The 23,416-nt window shown below is 35.3% G+C and overlaps 1 protein-coding gene across 2 annotated transcripts; it reads right to left on the bottom strand.

The window, feature by feature from the left end:
* Positions 1 to 2,963: 2,963 nt before the first annotated feature.
* LOC116108084 (receptor-like serine/threonine-protein kinase ALE2) lies at positions 2,964 to 8,866 on the bottom strand. 2 transcript variants are annotated; one of them, XM_031394372.1, is made up of 9 exons: positions 8,287 to 8,866; positions 7,153 to 7,236; positions 6,880 to 6,996; positions 6,690 to 6,797; positions 5,440 to 5,808; positions 5,099 to 5,359; positions 4,509 to 4,898; positions 4,047 to 4,287; positions 2,964 to 3,675 (listed from the first exon to the last, which is right to left on the bottom strand). In XM_031394372.1, exons 1-9 carry the CDS (start codon positions 8,342 to 8,344, stop codon positions 2,964 to 2,966), a joined length of 2,340 nt encoding a protein of 779 aa, XP_031250232.1. In that variant the 5' UTR covers positions 8,345 to 8,866. The 2 variants fall into 2 exon arrangements, with proteins under 2 accessions (XP_031250232.1, XP_031250233.1); XM_031394373.1 differs by having other exon boundaries at positions 6,880 to 6,993.
* Positions 8,867 to 23,416: the final 14,550 nt, after the last annotated feature.

Below are 23,416 nucleotides of genomic sequence, written 5' to 3'. Positions count from 1 at the left end.
CCATATATATATATATATATAAATCAGTGGTTGCAGTGACAGAGTGTGTTTCTGAGTTGATATTACAGAGTACTGTTGTGTTTGGACTGGTGTTCTCATCAATTTGGTATTAGAGCCAAGTTTTGGGGGAATGGTCAAACCCAAGATGGAGAACAGAATGGAAAACGTAAAAAAAGAAATGAAGACAGTAAAGGAAAGCGTGGATACGATGAAAACTGACTTGGGAAGTGTGAGGGAGTACTTAACGGAGATGCGCGAGCTAATGCATCTCAGGGAGGAAAGGGATGAAAAACGAAGTAAGGAGAAATCATTCTCATCATCGGAGGGACACAACTCCAGCCCAGAGAAAGAATCTAAACCGAAAAACAGCAGCGACAACGAGGAGGACAAGAAAATTCGTAAACTGGAACTGCCAATATTTAACGGGGATGATCCATTTGGATGGACTTTCAGGGCTGATCGGTACTTTGCGGTCAATAAGTATGAAGAAGAGGAGAAGGTTCGGGCAGCGGCTGTGTGTATGGAGGGACGAGCCTTGAACTGGTACCAGTGGGTCGAGTCTAGGTCACCGATAACTTCCTGGAGTTCCTTCAAAGCAGCACTGGTAGAGAGGTTCAGACCATCGTATAAGGGGTCTGCCTACGAAGCACTGGTGGCGTTAAGGCAAACTGGTATGGTGACTGAGTTTCGCGAACAGTTTGAAGAGTTATCAGCCCCTCTGCGTGAGCTAGGAGAAGAGCTTTTGATGGTGTAAAATAAACGTAATGAATATTCACCCTACTCCTTATTAGCTTAAAAGGATACATATTTATATACACTTGTAGTATTCTAAACTAGGTAGGTGATCAATCTAAATTAGGATAGAAGTGATCCCTATAATCAAGGATTTTAATGTGATCCCTATCATNTTGAAATTAAAAAATAAAAATAGGGAAGAGAAAGATCTCTGAGATTCAATATAAAACATAAACGTCCATGAATTTTGTGAAATTTTATTTAGAAAGTGTCTTGTTGAATGATGAAGAAACAAAATCAGTGAACTAAGTCAAATAAAAACTTCAAGAGGCCACCGATTGACCTCATAGTCATTGATTATTTAAGTAATAATGATAAAGCGCTGTGGAAAATTGAGTACAGACAAATACGAGAGAGTGAGAACCTGGAAGTGTTAGCCGTTGAAACAAAGAGAGAGATAGTGGAGCGCCTAGGTAGTAAAGATGTTGAAGAGTTGGAGAGAAAGTGGGAAGAAAATGAAATGGCATCAGAACATGTTGACATTGACAGGGAGAACATGTTTCTGGTTTGGTGTTCAGCGACGCGCGTAAGTCGGGGTAAACAGATTATATGAGAGAAGATATATTAGGGAAGCTGGACCCCTTTCAAGACTTCCAATTTCCAAGTCAAGTCAAGTCAAGACTTTTCCTTTTTGGGCTATCCTCGTAACAAATTATATTAGGTTTTACAATCTCGGGTGGTCATTACTCATTCTCATTAAAAGAGATTCGAGATATGTATCATCTGAGATAATCTTTGACCAGGACTTACAAAATTTTTCAAATAAAAATTAGAAATGTAAGCAATTGGGTAGACATTTTTCATGCGTTCCCTAACACATAATATAAAGAGAGAATGGTTTCCATTTCGAAAGGATTGAAACAATTTCCAGCTTAGTAGTGGTGGAAGAAATAATCCGAAAACCGAACCGAAAATTAAGTTTTTCTGTAAACCCTTTCAGTATGTAAAAAATTAAAAACCAAAAAACCAGTTCGGTTTTTGGTTTGGGAGATTTCCCAAGTCGGTTTCACCCTATGTACATAAATAAAATATGTTTTAATTTTTTTGCCCTTTTTTTTTCAATATCTCTTATTCTCTTCTCCACCTCCACTCCACTCTTCAAACCCCATCTTCACTTTTCATTCCCTTCTCCGCCTCCACTCCACTCCACTCTCCAGACTCCATCTTCCCCAGTGCCACCCACACCCACCACCAAATTGCAACTCCAAACCCATCCATCTGCAATATCGCCAACGCCATTTCGCCGACACACCTCCAGTGACCACCACAACCACTCACTCACCCGGCAACAACCACAACTGCTACGCTGCAGTTCCTTGAACCAGGAATAGCGACAATAGTCAACCACGACTCCAGTTTCCACCGCCGTTCAAATCTTCAATCCTCAGTTGCTCGCTTGCTCCACGATCAATAGTCTACCGCCAATTTAGCAACCTAATGCATATTCTAATTCAACAAGAGATCTGATGAATATTTTGATGGATGCTTCTAATTTTTAGAGGCTCTAATATTATGAATTATTCAAACACTTTGCTTAGTTTGGTTGTGATAAATGATAAATCTAATACTTTATCACCATATTATGTTGAGCAAAAGGTAATTTTGGTTTAGCAAGACCCTTTTTTTATATTATCTCTATGAAATTTGAGGTGCTTTTGCCATCGGTGTTCGATTTCGCTAAGGTTTCTTTACTAGGATCATGATGACCATTTTCCTATCAATTTTGTTCACATGAATTTAAAAACCGATTTGAAAATTGGTTAATCGGATAACCGAACTGAATATTCGGTTTGGTTTAAATTCAATTTATTCTATAAACCGGTCCGGTTTTAGTTTACATTTTTGCCTAAGCCGAATAACCGGTTCGGTTTCCGATTTACCCTATCCGTTTCGGTTAACCGGATTATCCCACCCCTACAACTTAGGATGAAACAGTCGGTTGATACAGCATGGATCCAAGAATAATTTTTTAGCGGATATATAATACAAGGAGTATGCAACTTACACCTCCAACTTCGTATACTAATGAATCAAGACCTTCAAAATTAGAAGCCAAGGGCCAAACATGAAAACCGCAAGAATCTCAGAGGCCAATTGACCGCTTACTGAAAAACCCAGGGCCTTAACTGTACAGTTAAAAAAAAAAAAAAACACTCAGTAAAGAAACCTCAAGCCCAAGATCCTTCGTTCCAAATATGCCTAGAAAGGAGTCCCCCGTGTTCACTCATACTTCCTCTTAACCTATAAAAGCTTGCTTTACTTCGGACTGTTCGTAAAGGGCCTGATCTATTCCCATGCCTAATTGGTAAAGACACGCCATCCCCGCCCAAACTTGAAGCTGAAAACGCTCTGTTTTCCACATCTTCAAGTGGACCAGAACTGTACTCCATTGTTATGAAAGAAGAGGCCTGTCCATATCTTAATCGCGGAGTGAGTGCGCCGGCATTCCACCAACTGCTATCTGATGGTGCAAACTCACCTTTAAAGTCAGAATCCTGAACAGAAGACTCCTTTTGGCTACAGCAATCCCCACAGGTTTCATCTGTGTCGTTATATATCAATTTCAGAGCCTGCACAACTTCACCCATAAATGGTCGGTGAGTCACCTCAGGGTGAACACACATGGAAGCAATGGCTGCCACCTTTGCCATGTCATCAAAGTCATAACTTCCAGCCAAGGAAGGATCCACCAACTGCTCCAAACCTTCTCTACTGGTCAGTAGAGGTCGTGCCCAGGTTACAAGATTTTCTTGTCCCTCAGGTTGGGACATATCCACAGGTTTTCTTCCAGACAGAAGCTCAAGTAGCACAACCCCATAGCTATAAACATCACTCTTCACGAGTAAATGACCCGTCATTGCATATTCCGGGGCTACATACCTGCAAATCCATAAAATTCACATTCCATCAAAATCTGACACACAGAAATGGCAGCAAAAAGTACAAACTGTCAGTCATGGTGACAATGGGCTCAGGAGTTATTTGGCCAAGGAAATTCTCTGAATTTTTAGATTAAAAAATTAATAGAATGTGAACACTGAACAGGATTAACACTCCTGAACCCATTGTCATGGTGACACAATGGGTTCAGGAGTTATTTGGCCGAGGAAATTCTCTGAATTTTTAGATTAAAAAAAACCTTTAATAGAATGTGAACACTGAAAAGGATAATATCTGAACATGAGTTCACGGTAATAATTTGGCAATGTGAGATTATGATGTACTAAGTAGTTGAGTGAAATTCAAAGTACCCAAAAGTTCCCATGACGCGAGTAGAAATATGATGACTGCCTTCAGTTGCTTCTCTGGCCAATCCAAAATCTGAGACCTTCGGTGTAAAGTCATCTTCTAGTAAAACATTGCTAGCCTTAAAATCTCTGTGGATCACACGAGGGTTAGAATCTTCATGAAGATAAGCCAATCCTCTTGCTGCTCCAAGGGCAATCTTCATACGTGCTTCCCAGTCAAGAGGTCCTCTTTTGTTATCAACACCTAGAACATCAATATGAGAGAAACTTATGATAATTTTTTTATTTTTTATTTATTTTTATATCAACTAGAATCAGACAAAGACTGAATCAGTATTGCCACATAAGAAGAATTTAATGTGTGGTAAGGTGGAATTTGTAATTTCATATCACTAAAGCAAAATGCAAAATGGAGTGATTCAGCTTAATATAGCAGTTAAAAGGTCAAAGAGTGAACGGACATACCATGTAAGTGGGACTCAACACTGCCATTATGAACAAGTTCATAAACCAAGCAGCGTGTGCGTCCTTCAATGCATATACCAATCAATTTCACAAGATTACGGTGATGTAATCTGCTTAGCATCTCTACTTCGGCAATAAATTCACGGTCCCCATTTTGATTATTCCTTGTAAGCAACTTAACTGCAACTTCCATTCCATCTTCCATAGTACCACGATAAACACGTCCAAACCCTCCTTCCCCCAAAATCCTCTTTGAACTGAATTTCTCAGTAGCCTTGTCAAGCTCAGAAAGCGAAAATGTTTTAACAGAGAGAATACAAGTAGCCATAGTGGACATCAGGGACACTGAGGTCGAGCTCGCCATACTACTAGATAAAATAGACCCAATGCCTGCGTTACACATAAAATCCAAATACCTTCATTTTATTAAAAATAATGTAGATAAATTCAGACTGGATTACTGGAATCTAACTAAGCTTTCACTATCAGAGATGCTAACATAACAAATAAGATACAAATACCTTCATTGTATGACACTACTGTACAACAAATTCGAGACATGTGAAAACTACAATCAATTACATACTTACCAGATCTTTTGTTTATAGATGATGTAAATGCTGGACCCACAGCATTTGATGGCCTTCTAGCCTTCCTCCATTTTACAAGGATGGCGATTGCTCCAATGAACACCAGTAATACTACAAATGCAGACAAAGCAATGATGCAAATGGTTCTCAGATTCATCCTCTGGCTTTTATTGACAAAATTTGCAGTGATAGGGAGGCCTCCAACACTTCCACTAGGACCACTCCCCATGTAACTCCCATATGGGGGAGAAGAAGGAAGCCCTGAGAAAGAATTTTACTCATAAACACATGTAACAAATAAATTGGCAAGTAGTAGATTTTAGAGTTGAGGAGGTTCCTACCTGGATAACTTATATAAATGGCTTCATAATTACCGAAGAGAGTTGTATTCAAAGGAACTTTCTTATGCACCAATCTTTCATATGTCAGATTAGCAGTGGTGTTATCAAACTTATCTCCCAGTGGAACCAAGTTCATTTCTACAACTGTCTTTCCCTGATTTTGACTATCAGCACTGGCACCCATAATTTTCACTTGACTCTGTTGCAAATAAGTTCCTGCTGCAACTTCAATCTCAAGCTCATTCATAACAGGAAAAACAGCATAAGGAGCTACATCCAAAAGAAGCTTGACTTTCATGGGAAACACACAACCACAAGGTGAACCATAGGGAGCAGCAGTAAATGGCTCCACACAAATTTGATCACAACCTACAGAAGACTAAGTTATCAGTACACAATGTACAAAATACCTCATAAGAGACAAACTGTACCCTGAAAAATTTACTGTTAAACCAATGCAACAATACAACATAGAGCAACTTGAACGAACTATACTATAAAGCCCAAGATTAAGACAATGGTTATCATAAAAGAAGTTTGTAACTGTAAACCATTCCACTCTAAAAGAAAGTGCTAAGCAAGGAAATCATAAGCACAAATTTTTAGTGTAAAAGATTTTCTTACACCATAACTAGTCTCTGAATAACAATGTAAAGGTTAGTAACCATAAAATTGGCTTTTGAGTCGATTTAGTATAGTATGAGCACTATTGCAAGATTTTTGTTCAGAAAACCCAAATTCAAGAGCAGAAAAGAAATCACCAGACAACACAGAAGAATTCATATAGCCTAAAGAAAACGAAGTTCTAGACAAATTTTGATCTTTCTTTTGTTCTCTTTAAATTACAGAGACTCAGTATAAATTTCCAATGGGTGATTCCTGACATCTGAAAAGAGTAGAGAAAATTGAAGTTTTGGCAAATAGCTATGCATCATCTAATACTTCTTTTCCAATGCTAGCCATAGTGGCAACATAGATCCTCTTGTTTATATCTCCTTCACCTACCCTGTGAGACTCCACTCTGTTCTACACAAACTGCTGGCAAATATCTATATAATGGTGAAGAATACCATAATACAATTACTCTTTACCAATGAATAGATGAAGCATAAATCAATTTAATACTCATGAATTTCTTTGTAACTTCTCCACCATCCAATGGTCAGGAAAATTGACAGAGAGAGAGAGAGAGAGAGAGAGAGAGAGAGAGATTCTACAACACAATTGAAAAACCATCAATGAAATATTACCTTGTCCTTCAGAAGTAGATGGAGTGACCACACGAGGCTTCGCATGATGATGATGACCACCATGACGATGCCTTGGAATTGGATGAATCCTAGGACCTGCAACGAAGGCTGAAATAGAGAAGATAAAATCAGTTACTTTTTTTGCAACAATGTGATGGCAAGATGCTGAAAACATGACCATGCTACATACCTTGATGGATAGGAGAAGGTGCGGGTGCCAGATAAGGTCCCAGCAAAGGCTTAACAACACGTGTTCGGCTTCGCCTTGATTTTGGAAATAACAACCTCATGGAAATTCCCCTAGCTGCTGGCAGTACAGATACCTCATAAATTATCCATGTGTGAACATTTGAAAATTTTTGGACATGAATTAAACCTTTCCAAATCAAGGTTGGAACAAAGGAATGAAACATATAATAGAAAAATCCACTAATCAGCAATTTATAGTAATTTCCAGCCTTACCATGTTCTACTAAGACTACTCTAGTTGATGACGGCTGATTTGAGTGTACAGAAGGAGGTAAGTATATGTGGAATAAAGAATGCCCTGAAATTAAACAAAGCATGTTTGTTAGCGTTCTTCACTACGCCAAACCTTATAATTGACAATACAACTGTGTCGGATAAAACCAGTACAACTACAAGCATATGAATGACATCACAACGATATTTTACAATGAAGACAAAAATGCAATATTGAAAATAAGATCATTCTTTGGAAAAGATAAATCACAGATAATTGTTGCGAACACTTTAAGAGACCTCAAAGATTTTAATTTCCTTTCCTACGCCTATGCTGAAAACGAAGATCAAAACAATCTTCTCACTTTGGTCCCAATTAATTACATCCTGTATATTCGTAAGTCTCTCACGGAAGCACATCTAAAGTTATATATTCCAGAGCCTTTCCATTCTAATCTTTAATTTCAAAAATCAATTGAATATCCTACTATTACAAATCAATATAGAAAGTAGAAAGTATATACATCAATGTCTAATGCAATGTCACACACATGCAATATATAAGCAAAACAAGGCTCCAACAGGAAAGAGAAAAATATCACAAATCATTGAATTTGATATAACTTTCACAGGGCCAGTTATTTTACATTATACATCTAAAGATGCTGAAACATTAATAAGATACGGAAACTGTTGCAATCCGTACCACCATCCTAGTTTTACAATTTTCTTTGAATCAAAGAAAACTACCATTAGCTTAGCTTGGGGGAAGGACTAAATTGTCTCTATTAATCAACGCTTCACAAAGGTTTGCAAAAAACTAAAAAGACAATTATTTAGTAAGAGAGTAACAAAGAAGAATAAACGCTTAATCGTTTGATGACGTGTTTCAAGTTCAAGTTAGCTAGTCGACAAAAAATGTATCTGCTTCTTGTCCAATTGTCTCTACATGATAGACAAGAACCGAACTTAGCTGCTTAGCAATTATTTAATACCGAAAACGCCAAAACTAAACTTCCAAAAGGCTAAATACAGACAAAAGGCATCGTTTTTCCCAAAAAAAAACTCGAGGCTTTCTTGCCCTCAGATAAAATGGCGTAAAGTAGAACGACATTAATCTTAAAGAGAATAATACCTAAACATGAGGAAAGAAAACTGAGGAGGTGAAGAATAAGGAGAGTTAAAGTAGGCATCTTCTCGCTTTAAACCGAAATCCAAACAGAACATTGTCAACAAACAACACTGTCCAGCTCAACCACCTCGCTGGAGACTGACCGTAGCTTCCTTTGGTTTCGTCGAACCACTTGCCGCCGGAAAACCTCTCCATCACACTCCGTCGCCACAATAAAACACTCCATGATTATAAATAGCTACCACGAAGCCATCACATGACCTCAGCTTCGAGTTCCAAAAGAGCAGAAAATAAATAAAACCCTAGGAGAGAGAAAAGAAAGACAATGTAGGTAGCCCCAAAATTGAAAAAATACAGATCCGTAAAACGCGGTAAAGATCTAGCAATAGAAACAAATACAGATACAGAAACAGATGCTGTAAAGAGAGCGCGTAAAATGAAGGATCTACGGAGAGCGAGAGAAGAGGAGAGAAGAGAATAGAATAGAGAGATCTTGAAATGAAATGGAGGGCGAAAGAAAAATGGGTGGGGTTTTTGATTGAAGGGTGTGAGAGTTTGGTGAAGCTACACAGGGTAAGAGAGAGAGAGAGAGAGAGAGAGAGTGAATGTATACGAGATAGAGTGAGAGAGAGTGTGTGGGAGGTGGTGGGGGCCTTTATTGCTTGTGTGTAGCAACGGCAATGCTCTACTGCCTATGGAAATTAATGATGACTGTCTGGTCCACGCGTTGATTAAGGCGCGTGGTAGAGACGGCTTCGTTAAACGACAAAGGAAGGGCCGTTTGCTACCGTCACTTGGCAACTGAATTTCAGAAAAGTTAATATAAAAAAGGCCAAAAGAAATGGAAAGGGTATATCGTTTCTGCGTTTTTTGACTTATGGAAAGGATATAAAAAAAGGCCAAAAAGATTTCCTTAAAGCTATGAGCCTTTAATACTACCATGTGGAGCTCAGCTTGTATATAATGTGTTTAACATATGAAAAAGTAAAATTAAAAGAGTTCCCATTTTTTTAACTGTACCTTCCTTCATTGTTTAGAAATTTCCTGATGATCATATAGATGATCACTATTTAATGATCTCGTTGTTCTAGAACCCAAATGAAACTGGTTTTAAATTAGAAAAAAAAGTTTATTATGTTTCACTCATCCATCGTTCGGGTGAAATACACATATCATTTCGGTTAGATGTTTTTTTAACTAAAATTTCGTTAATAAACATTAGTTTCATTTGGGTGACGTAAATAAATGTCATTAAAAGATAATACATACTTTTAGATCTAATTTTTACATAAACGGGTTTTATGTCCGATAAGGACTAGTGTTTACTTTCTATTTTAAATACTATGTGTTAGCTTTCCTTTCCAGCAACCGTATAAATAGTTGGAAGGTTTCTGCAATTTAACGTCGATTTTTCACCAAAACTATTGCTCATTTTACTCAATTTATTCAAGTATCTGACGTTGTGCTACGTTCAACTTAAACGATCACTGACATTACGCTTACGGATATATAATACATTATACAACCATATTATATGATTATTCTTTTAAATTGATTATATTCTTTTCTTTTTATTTCTTCATTCACTGTAGATTTCTTTTAAATTCCAATTATGTAAAGTAACAAAATACAAAAAAAAAAAGTCTAATTACAAATTATTTTTTTTCTAAGTGTCTGGGTATTTGTTAACTACCAAAAAAAAGCATATATATATCATCACATAAGTGTTGGGGCTAGGTATGGCAATGTTCCCTGGAACTCCAGAGACCCGCCTCATATGGGGCGGGAACGCCCCGATTTTTTTTTTTGGGGGGGGGGGGGGGGGAATGGGGCGAGGGTGGGTGATGCCTTTCCCCTGCCCCGTATATAATATATAAATTAAAAATTATATATATGTAAACTCATATTTACATAAACATTTTTCACTAATACCTCTATATTTCACCTAATTACATAATTATCCTACCTATATAAATCTATATTCTCAATTTCCTTCACCCTAAACAATTGAACAAGAACAAATCGTAACTCATATTTATGTAAAATTAACTATGTTTAAACAATTAGTTTAAGCGTTGTGGATAAAAATTAAAATTAATTATTATATTTGATAATGTTCAAATTAATTTATGTTTATATAAAATTAATGGCGTGGGGACGGGTCTCAACATTTCCCTTTTTTGAGGGGGGTGGGGGTGGGGGTGGGGAGTGATTTTGAGGGCGGAGATGGGTACAGTGAATGAGATCCCCGCTCCATTTTCCTGCCTAATCCAGGCCAGATAAGAACCCCAATGACCACCTCTATTTGTGTCCTAGGGGACTATATATATATTATCACCAGAGGTGTTCGAGCTAGATAAGAGCCCCAATAACCACCTCTATTTGTATCTTAAGGGGTGGGGAGTGATTTTGAGGGCGAGGATGGGTACAGTGAATGAGATCCCCGCCTCATTGTCATGCCTAGTCCGGGCCAGATAAGAGCCCCAATGACCACCTCTATTTGTGTCCTGGGTATTATCACCAGAGGTATTCGAGCTAGATAAGAGCTCTAATGACCACCTTTATTTGTATCTTAAGGGATGGAGAGTGATTTTGAGGGCGAGGATGGGTACAGTGAATAAGATCCTCTGCGCCCCCCCCCCCCCTCCCCCCAACCAATTGTCATGCCTAATCCAGGCCAGATAAGAGCCCCAATGACCACCTCTATTTGTGTCCTGGGTATTATCACCAGAGGTATTCGAGCTAGATAAGAGCTCTNCTAAGAGATTTAACTTAGGAGTTCAAACTCTTTTTACTCTTTTACCATCAGACCTCGTAATAATAGTTTCATATCTAGTCATATAATTTACCCGACGTGGGTTGGAGATGCCCTAAGAGATTTAACTTAGGAGTTCAAACTCTTTTTATTCTTTTACCATCAGACCTCGTAATAATAATTTCATATCTAGTCATATGATTCACCCATCAAAAGGCCAAATCCAACCAATTCTTATTTCTTAATAAGAATCTTTTCCATTCAATCACTTATAAGCCCAATATATAATCCACTCATTATTCGGAAACATTCTACTTCACCAAATCACTTATGAACATAAGATTTAACTTGTTTTTAAGTAACATTTTCCTTTTAAATCATGTAATGGTCTCAACCAACCTTTTGCTCCATATGGTGAATCTACGCACCTCTTTTAACTTTTGTTAAACGAGATATATCCTTTATGTACCTTTTTGGTGGATTCAAGAAAACCAAATGATATATGAAAAAAGTGAGTTAACTCTAATACTACTTGAGTACTTGTCACAAATTGAACTTTTACCTAAATGATGTTTTGTGCTTTTGAGAGCTTTAGGACCTAATCCATTTTTACACAATATAAGATTGCATAAGGCCCTCTATGCTCAAAAGCCAACGAGTTTTGCTAGGGTGTTATCACCTCTTCCCTTAGCTTAGTTGTTGGTCATGACTTACATATTTATCTCAACTTTTTTAATGAATATTTATTCTATGATAATACTTTAATAATATTGAAAATTATATAGATACTTGGATTAAATTAACAATCATGGAAATTATGAATAATATTATTTGCTACATATTTTAAAAGACCCTCTAAATTTTGATATTAGTTACATGTAATTTCATATAACATTAACATATTATTTGTTATATCATAACTTTATTTACATGTTAATACCATATAGAATAAACTATTATCTATGATAAAATTTCAATATATCTTTTAGAATGTATAATAAATTAAAGTTGTAACATAAAAAATAAAACTTTGAACAATAAGGGGCCGTTTGGATCGGGGGTAAATAAGATAACGGGGTAATTTTCGTTTATTTTGCAAGATTCATGTACTTGGTTTACAAGTAATAAAATATTACAGCAATCTTTTATTGCAAATAGTGTTTACTGTTAATAATGTCGGAGGTAATTTTATTACCTTGTTCGGGGGTGTTATTAAAACATTATCGGGGTAATCTAATTTTTCTACCCATTTTGCCTTTAATTAAAAACCATTTCTGACACAGTTACCCTCAAATGTCTACCAAATAACAATTACTCAGACCCTCTACAATTGAGAAATTAGTTAAAACACCCCAACCACAAAAAAATTTAAAAGTTAATAAAATACCCCCAGCCAACCAAGACCACTGTTGACCGTGACTCACCACCACCACCGATCGTCGGTGTCAATCGCTGTAATGGTGCACGACCGACGAGATCTGGCCGTTCATACGTTGATAAGGCATTTTCCAATCATAAATCACATATTCATGGCCGAAAACGACTAGATTTGACGTTTCTATGACCGTTTCATGGCCAGAGATGTGGTTATGAAACATCCACAAATCTAGCTATTTTTCGGCCATGGATTTGTGATCCATGGCCATTTCCAGCTTTGCCGGCGCATGGCTGGCCATATACTTCCAGTCGTGCGCCATTCCGTCGATTGTTGTCGCAATGCCAACCAACAGTGGTGGCTGGCTACCGGCAATGGTTTGGGGTGGGTGGGGGTGATTTTTCTATAAATTAAAGCTTTATATGACTATGGTATTTTAGCAAAATTTCAAATGAATGATGTTAAAAGAAATTATTCAAAAAAAAAAAAATACTATTATATTAATATTTAAAAAGGAGGGCAATTTAGTAATCTATGTAACATACTCACTAATTTATCCTCCCAATCAAACATATTATTCACCAATTTATTTAAACAAACCAAACACATTTTCTAAACATTCCCAATAATCTTTAAGATTATCTTTCTTTTCGTTTATATAATATACTCATATAATAAAACATTATATGATCCAAATGCCCCTTAAATGTAATAGTTATTAAAGTTGGACCAACTAAACACGAACTTATTAGGCTATTATTAACAATCTTGAAATATGTGACTATAAACTTGTAACAACGTTAAGAGTGTGTTTGGTTCAAAAAATGTTGTATTATTAGAAATGTTATATTAATGGAAAGATAGATTACCTTGAAGATTATTGGGAATGTTTAGGGAAATGTGTTTGGTTGGTTGGAATAAATTAGTGGGTATGTTATATTAATATGTTTGGTTGGGAGGAATAAATTGGTGGGTATGTTATATAATTTACTAAATTACCCTCCTTTTTAAATATTAATATAATAATATTGTTATTTTTTTTTTTTAAATAATGTTTGCCAACCTCCTACATTTCAGATTTAGCTAAAATACCTCAGCAACAAAAAAAATTTAAAACTTAACAAAAACACCCTCACCTACCCCAAGCCACTGCCGGCCACCTGCCACCACCGTCGGAGGCAGTAAAAGTGGAGATCTAGTCGTGAAATTCCAGATATTTGGCCATGAAACAACGGTCATTTCACGCGTAGATCGTGGTCGTTATTTGGCCATGAAACGGCTACAGATCTAGCCATAAAAGGCCATATCTGGCTGTTTTCAGCCATGGATCACAAATCCATGGTAAAAAACAACCTTATCGATGCACGACTGACCAAATATGGCTAGTCGTGCATCATTTTGTCGACACCAGTGGCCGACGGCGGTGGTGGCCTAATATAGTCTCCATCCTTAGGTAATTTTTTTTTTAATTTTAGGGGTATTTATGTCCTAAAAACTTTGTATATAAGGATAAAATAGTCAATTGGTATTTTTGTAAATTGTTTTTAAAACAAGGGCATTATTGTCCTAAAATTTTATTAATAAGGGGTGAAATTGTAACAAAAATAAGATTACCAAGTAATCTTAAAATACCTTAAAAAACCTAAAAAAATGGAGGTAATCAGATTATCGGAATCTTATATTACTTGACAATCAAACGTAGTAATAAAATAATATAAAATGACATTATCTCAGTAATCTCATATAACCCCCAACCAAACACACCTTAAAAGTTATAGGGTATGTTTGGTTGGGGGCAATCCCCCATTGCTGTAATAATCTCATGTTATATTACTGACATTGTCATGTTTGATTGTAAGTAATAAAAGATTTCGGTAATTCTTCAATATCAATAGTAATTACTGTAAGTTATATAGGTAGCAATTCGAATACCACCAATTTCTTATGTATTTTAAGATTACTTAGTAATCTTAATTTTGTTACAATTTTACCCATATTTAATACAAAATTTGGACAACAATGCCCTTGTTATGAAAATAATTTACAAGAATATTCATGGACTATTTTAACCTTATACACAAGATTTGTAAGAATTATTACCGTTGTATTTCCACCAAATTACATCCCCAATTAATACCCCAGTCACCCAGCACCACAGTTGATCGTCAACCACCACCGCCGATGGTGAAATGATGATAAAATATGAGGGGAGATAGATCAGGTACTAGGGAGCCCAAACATCTCCAGAAAGTGAGCGAAATCAGGCAAAGAAGTTGAACGATCACTGTAGAAAAACAAAGAATTTCTTGTTGAATCTCAACGAAATGAGGTGGATCAACGACAAAGGAGAAAAGGGAAGGTAGATAGGCACCTGGGGAGTCAAATGGTTACCAGAAAACGGAAAAATCATGGTCAGAATATGAAAGGTCGCGACGGGGAGGTGAACGAATGCACGACCGATGATGGAAACGATGAGGAGATTAGGAGTGAAGGGTGATTGGTGCTTGGGGAAGTCGAAGAGCCGCCAGAGGTTGCTGGAAAATGGTGAAAAATCGACTGGGGTTTGGGGATAGGTGGTGGCTGGCAGCCGACAATGGTCTTGGGTGGTTGGGGTATTTTGTTAAATTTTAAACTTTTATTATGGCTGTGGTGTTTTAACTAAATTTTCAAATATAGGGGGTTAAAAAAAATCCAAATAATAAATAATAATATTACAAAAGAATGACAATTTAGTAAAAGACATCGTCCATAATTCTTTTATTACTTCCAACTAAATATATTAATTATTTATACCCACCAATTTATTCCAATCTAACCAAACATATTTAATATAACTTTCTTAATAATTTACTAGGGTACGTTTGGTTCAGAAAATGTTATAATAATGGAAAAAAAGATTACCTTGAAAATTAGTGAGAATGTTTAGGGAAATGTGTTTGGTTGGTTGGAATAAATTGGTGAGTATGTTATATTAATATGTTTGGTTGAAGGAATAGATTGGTGGGTATGTTATTTAAATTACTGAATTGTCCTTTAAATAATAATAATAATTATATTATTATTTAGATTATTAACATAACCCCCTACATTTAAAAACTTAGCAAAAACAACCCCATAATAAAAGTTTGGAAAATCAAGAATGCACTCTCACCAACCCAGCCACTGTTGACCGCCAGCAACCATCGTTAGCCATTGGCAGCTGACAACCTAACGACGCACGGATGACCAGAAATGGCCTTGTGCATCGATATGACCATTTGCGGCCTGAGTTGTCGACATGGCATTAATGGCTATCGATCTGGCCGGAAACGACCAAATTAGATGTACTCATTTTCTGATCAGATCGATTCATGACGACCATTTTCGGCTGTTTGTACGCCATTCCTGCTGCGACAGGTAGGGGTGTTCAAAAGCGGACCGAACCGGTTAACCGCTTTTCTAAACCGAACCGGATTTTTGGTTCGGGAAAATTCTCGAACCGAAACCGAACCAATTTTATGGAAAACCAGTTTTTCGATTAACCGAAAAACCGGTTAACCGTTTTAAAAAAAGCGGTTAACCGGTTTTGAACCGGTTTTCCCTTTTTTTTTTTATAAAACATTTTTTGTTTTTAATTTTGTCCTAAATTTAATTGTAAATATAGACAATACATTAGGAACTAAGAAAAAAAAATTGGGTTGGGATTTTAGATTGAGTGAATTAGAGATTTATTTTAGTCTAGGTTATTATTTATTTATTTAATATATATATATATATAAAACCGGTTTTCAGTTAACCGTTTCTAATTTCTTCCGAATCGGTAACCGAACCAAAATTTTGGTTTTTTGAATTTTTCTAACAGTAACTGAACCGTTTTTTTGGTTAACCGATTTTTCGGTTCGGTTCGGTTTTTGCATTTTTTTGAACACCCTTAGCGACAGGTGGGTCGAGGTGGTGGCTTGAGTGGGCTACAATTTGTTTTGAATTCAAGGATAATTTTGTCCAAAAAGTTAATTAATTGGGGTAAAATTATAAAAGCTAGATTCATGTAAATTAATTTTAAAATAAAGGCATTATTGTCCTAAAATTTTATTAAGAATAGATAAAATTGTAACAAAAATAAGATTACCTTGGTAATCTTAAAATACCTAAGAAAATTGAAGTAATCAGATTACCTCCTATATTACCAACAGTAATTACTATTGGTTATGGAAGATTACCAGAATCTTATATTACTTGGCAATCAAATGTGATAATCAAGTAATATAAGATAACATTACCTCAGTAATCTCACTTACCTCCCAACCAAACGTACCATTAAGGTAATCCATCTTACCATTAATATAACATTCCCTTGAATCGAACACCCCATAGTGTTAACTTTAGATAGGTAATCATGNGTAACAGTTCCAAAAATTTGGAACTGGAACCTACCCGTTGACGGTCGGTTCCAGGTAGGAATTGAAACCAAACCCTGGGTACCCGCCGGTTCCAGTTCCAACCGGTTCTTTTGAACACCCCTAATAGTAACAATGCAAAGTTATTGGAAATTTTGCTTTCTTGTTAACGTAGGGTTTTTTTTTTCTTTTGGTTGTTAATATTTGTGATGAAGACTTAAGCGAACTACAATTCTCAATGTTAGAACATACATGTAAGCTTGCTCTCTCTCTTTTGGATAGGCAATTAGCAATCATTTAGATATGATACAATTTAAGTATTCTTTCATGTTGAATTTAGTCTCAATCGTAATCTAATATGTTTTGAATCATGTGATATTGGATTGTTTGGTTGCAGGACATCTGTTAAACCATTGTGTGTTTTGATGTGCCAAAACTGACAAAATGATTGTATAAGAACTAAAAAATGCTAAAGTCTGATATAAGTCATAACCAATAATGAAAATGCAAAATTATAGGTCAGAACGTCTGTTCATGAAGGATGAACGCCCGTTCCTAACTCCAAAAATGCCATTCCGCACGAGACGACCTCTTTCCTCAAGTCGTTCATCATTCAACCCAAATAGAGAAGACTTCCAGTCAAGCCATTCCAGACAGAACACCTGTTCCATCAAGTTGCTCTACAATATGTTTGAATCGAGCCAAACTCTAGTCAAGCCGTTCTAGTCGGAACGCCTTGTTCTCACAAGTCGTTCATCATTCCTTCCAAAATTGGTGCATTTGAAGATTTGAGGTGGAACGCCCATTCTAAGAGAATGAACGGTCGTTTGTGTATACCCCAAGCTGTTCCAAGCAAGGATGACACTATTCCATCTAGGGGTGGGCAAAACTGGGTACCCGACCCGAATGTGCTCTTTCTCTAACCAACCCGAATATTCAGGCAGCTTAAGAATAGTACCTGGTTATTTCATACCCAAATATGTGGGTACCTGAAATTTTGGTTCGGTTATCGGTACTTGAATGTAAACCCGAATTTCCAACATAACCTATTAATCAAACATAAAATATTTCTTCCAAACTTCCTCAAAATTTAATCAAACATAAAATGTTTTACACACTCCAAACATAAAACATTTGACATACACCAAACATAAAATGTTTTACTCCAAATGTATTTTAATTAAACTTTGAAATTTAATCCAACTGAACAAATACAAATATCAAATAAGAACATCTTTCTTCATCCAAATCCAAAATCCAATAGCAATCTGTGGTAGATTTCTTCGTCCAAAAATTTGTAGATAGATTAAGGAAAATTTTCAACATGTAACATGAACATGATTTAACAAGGAAAATAAAATAGAAGTTTAAAAAAACAGCATATTGCAATGAGATAATGGCTGTAATAATTTAAAAAATTCAAAATAGAAAAAGGAAAAAGACAATGAGATTGTATATTCTACCTTCCGGGGGCTGCACCCATAGAAAATGCCATAGAACCATCACTCATTTAGATGACCACGAGTATTATCCAATGTCATAGACAAAAATTCTACAAAAAACATGGGAAAAAAAATAAATATAAGTAAATATTAAATATTTGAAACTAAATAATAAATAATCGAAACTAAAGCAAAAGTTTTACCCGACTCAATTTCCAATAATTCATCCAAGTTCTCCTTACTGAGGAATAGTGCACATGTAGCCCAAATCCAATATTGTGAATAAATAAGAGTCTCCACCATCTTAGGAGTAAGGGAGTTATGAAATGGATCTAATACACAACCCCCAATACTAAATGCTAACTCAGATGCAACAATGAAAACAAGCATAGCCAAAACATATCGGGCCATTAAAGAAAGAATTGGATATCTTGCTGAATTAATCTTCCACCAAGTCAAGATATCAAAATTCTTGTCTTTGTCATCTTCACATGAATCCCATAAATATTAATCCAATTCACATTTGGGCTCTGAAGCAAGCTATCCAACCCTTTGTTGTTTATACCTAGCCTTCATAATGACTTGAGGAGCAATATTTGGAGTAGTAACATCAATCTTTCTTGCAAGATGACATTGCTCACTTGATTGCATAATATGAGAACCCTTAACCAAACTGTATTCCTCAAATAAAGTGACCAAAGTGTTATGCACTTTTGTTTTCAATTTATCAGCATTAACATCATCATATGAATTATCAATAATCCAATATACATATTCTAATTTTTTGCTAGGATCAAATGCTGCTGCAATGAATAACATTGTGTTGATATTATCAACATTTTCCCAATATTTTTCATGTTTTCCCCTCATCTTTGTTGTCATTTAATGTAAGCTAGGATCATACTTTGAGTCCATGCAACCCAATGACATATATCTCTTCCATGTATGCCTTAGCGGTAACATAAAGAGAGCCAAACACATGTAGAGTTGCATCATAAAAAACTTTCAGAAAAGGCAACAAGTATCAAGCATAATCCCAATTAGTAGACATAGGCACACCTTTTGACCTTTCCCCGCTATTAAGCTCATCTTTATACTTAGTATCTTGGATTTCTAACAAGTCATTTATGAAATTATAAAGTCACATCTAACATCAAGTAAGTTGGAGTTCCACCTTGTTTCTACATTAAGAACTAGAAGACTTTTGTTTTCAATTTTTTCTTGCTCCACACATTCCTTAAACCTTTGCATTTTCGTTGGAGAAGACCTCACATATCTCACCATAGAATGAATTCTAAATATTGAATCATCCATCTCTTTTAACCCCTCTCTCATAGTTAGGGGTGTTAAAAAAAATGCAAAAACCAAACCGAATCGCTAACCGAACCGAAAAACCGATTAACCAAAAAAACGGTTCTATTACGGTTCAAAAAATTCAAAAAACCAAATTTTCGGTTCGGGAGAAATTAGAAACGGTTAACCGAAAACCAGTTTTTCAAAAAAAAAAAAAAAAAAGAAAAAAAATATATAAAATAAATAAATAATAACCTAAACTAAAATAAATCCCTAATTCACTCAATCTAAAATCCCAACCCAAATTTTTTTTCTTAGTTCCCAATGTATTGTCTATATTTACAATTTAATTTAGGACAAAATTTAAAAAAAAAAAAGTTTTATTAAAAAAAAAAAGGAAAACCGGTTCAAAACAGGTTAACCTCTTTTTTTAAACGGTTAACTGGTTCGGTTTCGGTTCGGGAATTTTCCCGAACCGAAAATCCGGTTCGGCACCCCTACTCACAGTTAGACTCAATAAATGGGCACAACATCTCATATAAATAGAGTCACCATTCACTTCAATTCCAACGTTCTAACCGATGCTTAAGATAAAGTATTACAATGTCATTAGAACTTGCATTGTCAACAATCATAGTGAACAACTTAGAAATACCCCACTCAATCAAACATCCCTTAATTGCTTGCTAATAACTAAACCTTTGTGACTAGTAATTGGACAAAAGTTTAAAATCATTTTGTTCATTTTCCAATCATCATTAATAAAATGAGCCGTAAGACACATGCAATTAAGGTTCTGGCAAGATGTCTACATATCAGTGGTGAGACAAACACTATGAGATGACTTACTAAACAAATTCTTCAATTTTTGTCTCTCATCAATATAAATTTTCAAACAATCTCTAGCCATAGTTCTACGAGAGGGAACTTGAAACCTAGGTTGTGCCACACTCGTCATGCAGTGGAACCCTCATGCTTCACAACCTTAAAGGAAAACTCATTAAGAATTATCATTTTAGCTACAACACTCTAATCTTATCATGATCAAATTTCCATGTCACAAGTGAAGGATGTGTAAAGGAGGAAGTAGCTACAACACCACTTGAGTGGTCACCCAAGTGTTGTTGAAATATTACGATTTTTTGTTTCTTCTCCACCACATTGAAAGAGTATTTTTTACACCTAGCTAAGTGATTACACAGGGAAGAGTACCACTTTTAGTTGGACAAGCAAGAACAGACTCACAATAATTACAAGAAGCTGTCATATTATTCCTATCCTCACAATCATTTTTAGTGAAACGGTCCCCAATTTCAGAAGCATTCTTCCTAGAAACAGTAGAAGAACTCACACTTTTGGGGGGTTTAGGTGGTGGAGGAGGCATGGAAGTCACATGAGTAGGACTCTCACATTCTGTCATTGGGCTCGACATTTGACTACCACTAGCAACCCCATAAGAAGTACTAGTATTGTCACCAGTGGAGGACATCTACAATATCAATACAAAGGTGTTATAAAGAATTTGTCTTTCATCAATTAACTTATGTTATGAAATAATGCAAAACCATGAAAGAGTGAATAAAATAAATCAGCTCAATAAATATTTGAATGAATAAGAATTAATTTGCACAAGTTTGAAGATAAAATAAAAGAAAATTAAAATGGCCAAAGATAGATGCAATTAGAAAGCATTTTGAGTAGTAGCTGGCACAATAGTAACTGGGAATACAATATTCAATCCACAATTAAGGAAGAAAATTAGTAAATTCATATATAATTAAAGTGGTACATGATGTCAATCAATCCAAGGTGCATGTTTCACATTGTTTGTGCATGCCATAATTTATTAATTGAGAATTAGTTATATGAATAAGGCAGAATTAAGATTAGGTATATATATGTGTCAAAATTTATGACACTTTTATTATGATATGTCCCAAACGAGGAAGACAAAAATCTGCAATACTTTTGAAATAATGCAATTCCACCATCAAAACAAAAACCTTACATCTTTTAACAAAACATTATCTTAATAGCTAATCAACTAATATTATTACAACCAATTAATGCTTTGCACCTTTGATTTTAAAGGCCCTTTTGGAAATAATTAAGAAAATAGTGTCATATAGATTATTTTCTACTTAATCTAGATTTCTATTATTATTTAAAAACATGAAAGTATTCTGCAGTCATGTCATATGCTATTTGCTTCATAGTAGATTAAACACATATGCTTGCCAAATTCAAGAGACATCTGCACACATCTATATATATATATATATATATATATATATATATATATATTATATTATATATATATATATATATATATATAAAGCGAGAGACCAGGAGGGAGAGAGTAGATTATAACACATTACCTTAAGGCTTAAAAGACTTTAAATTGATATAAAAAGCAGCAAGAGCGAAGAATTAGAATGATCTAGTAGGAAAACTAATATAAAATGTGCAAAGTACTAAGATTTCTCTGCTAAAAAAAAAAAAACAATTAGTGAACCAACTCACCAAAAAAGATATAGAAATAATTCTTAACCATAAAAAGAGCCCAACATAGACAAAAGATGTAATTCTACCCAATAATTCTAATCACCCATAAGGCTATAACCAAGCCTTTGTTACATCTTCACTTTTAAAGAGCTCAATTTTTGAAAGTCAAGACGTAACAAATTAGACAAATTAGAAATGAACCAAACAAATCATCTTTGATACATTGCAAAGATAATTCCACAAAATACATCAAATAAATTAGACATAGGTAAGTTGGTATGTAAATTATAGTTTAGATAATCATTTTTTATCAACTGCTTTGCAATATTCATTGACAGTGACAAAAAAGATTGTGTGAAGAATTACACTCTAACATTATCCTTCTACACCCGAATTATAACCTTCACCATGAGGTAACAATAGAAGCTTATTCTACCATATGAGACAACTAGAGATGTGCACATAAAATAAATATAAGAATCAGGAAAAGCAAGCGAATAAATTTCATCAAATACCTTTTGTGAACTGGAGAAATGGAGGAATGAAGAAGAATATGTGAGCAAACTGACGGCTGAAGTAGATTAGAAGAATATGCGAATTTGTGAATAGGAGAAATGGAGAGATATGGAGAAACGGAGGAATGAAGAAGATTATTAGGGTAAATCAATTTGGGACTTTTTCTTTTTAGGTTTTTTATTTTATTTTTAATTAAACCAGGTTTCGGGTACCCGGTTTACATTTTTAATATAACCCGGTACCTGAACAAAAAATTTGAGTACCTAATTAACTACAACCCAAACTCGTCTTGATTTTTTGGGTACTCGAAAAATTCGGTTCGGTTACAATATTTGATTTGGGTTATGGGTAATTTTGTCCACCCTTAGTTCCATCAACCCGTACAACTTCTGCCAAATTTTGGAAAAATGGAGACTTAAAGTGGAATGCCCGTTCCTAATATGCACAATTCATTCCAGAAGTAATGACATCATTCCAGTTTCCCGTTCATTGTTTTGAAATTTTTACAAATTTGATAATCAAGGAAGGAATGCCCGTTCCAAGAGAAGGAACACTCGTTCATATGAAATGCACGCTCGTTTTAACAAGTGGAATGCCCAATACAAGATCCAAATTTCAAATTTTATGAATGTTGGATTCAAGAACACCCGTTCCTATGTCAAGAACACCCATTCCTTTATGTCTACAACAAAAGATCACTTTTGCAGATTTGCTTATATTTGGTGGAAATCTTCACCAACGGCTCTATTTCGCTCGAAGTCAACTCAATGCATGAAAACTAAGTTTTGAAGACTAGAAAAAAGTAGAGAACAAGTGCAACAAATATATCATACACTATTGCAAGATCAACAACAATTCTTTTGAGCTTAAT

The sequence above is a fragment of the Pistacia vera genome, unplaced genomic scaffold (assembly GCF_008641045.1).
Source record: "Pistacia vera cultivar Batoury unplaced genomic scaffold, PisVer_v2 Contig552, whole genome shotgun sequence".
NCBI classification, from domain to species: domain Eukaryota; kingdom Viridiplantae; phylum Streptophyta; class Magnoliopsida; order Sapindales; family Anacardiaceae; genus Pistacia; species Pistacia vera.
The sequence above is the reverse complement of the archived record's forward strand: the minus strand, read 5'-3'. Positions and strand labels throughout refer to the sequence as shown.

Excerpts from the sequence above, each read along its gene's own strand:
- LOC116108084 (XM_031394372.1), bottom strand. The coding sequence starts at position 8,344 with ATGCCTACTTTAACTCTCCTTATTCTTCACCTCCTCAGTTTTCTTTCC. Across the intron at positions 6,997-7,152 it reads AGTAGTCTTAGTAGAACATG|CAGCTAGGGGAATTTCCATG; the intron begins GTAAGGCTGGAA and ends CTGTACTGCCAG. Across the intron at positions 5,360-5,439 it reads CATTTATATAAGTTATCCAG|GGCTTCCTTCTTCTCCCCCA; the intron begins GTAGGAACCTCC and ends ATTCTTTCTCAG.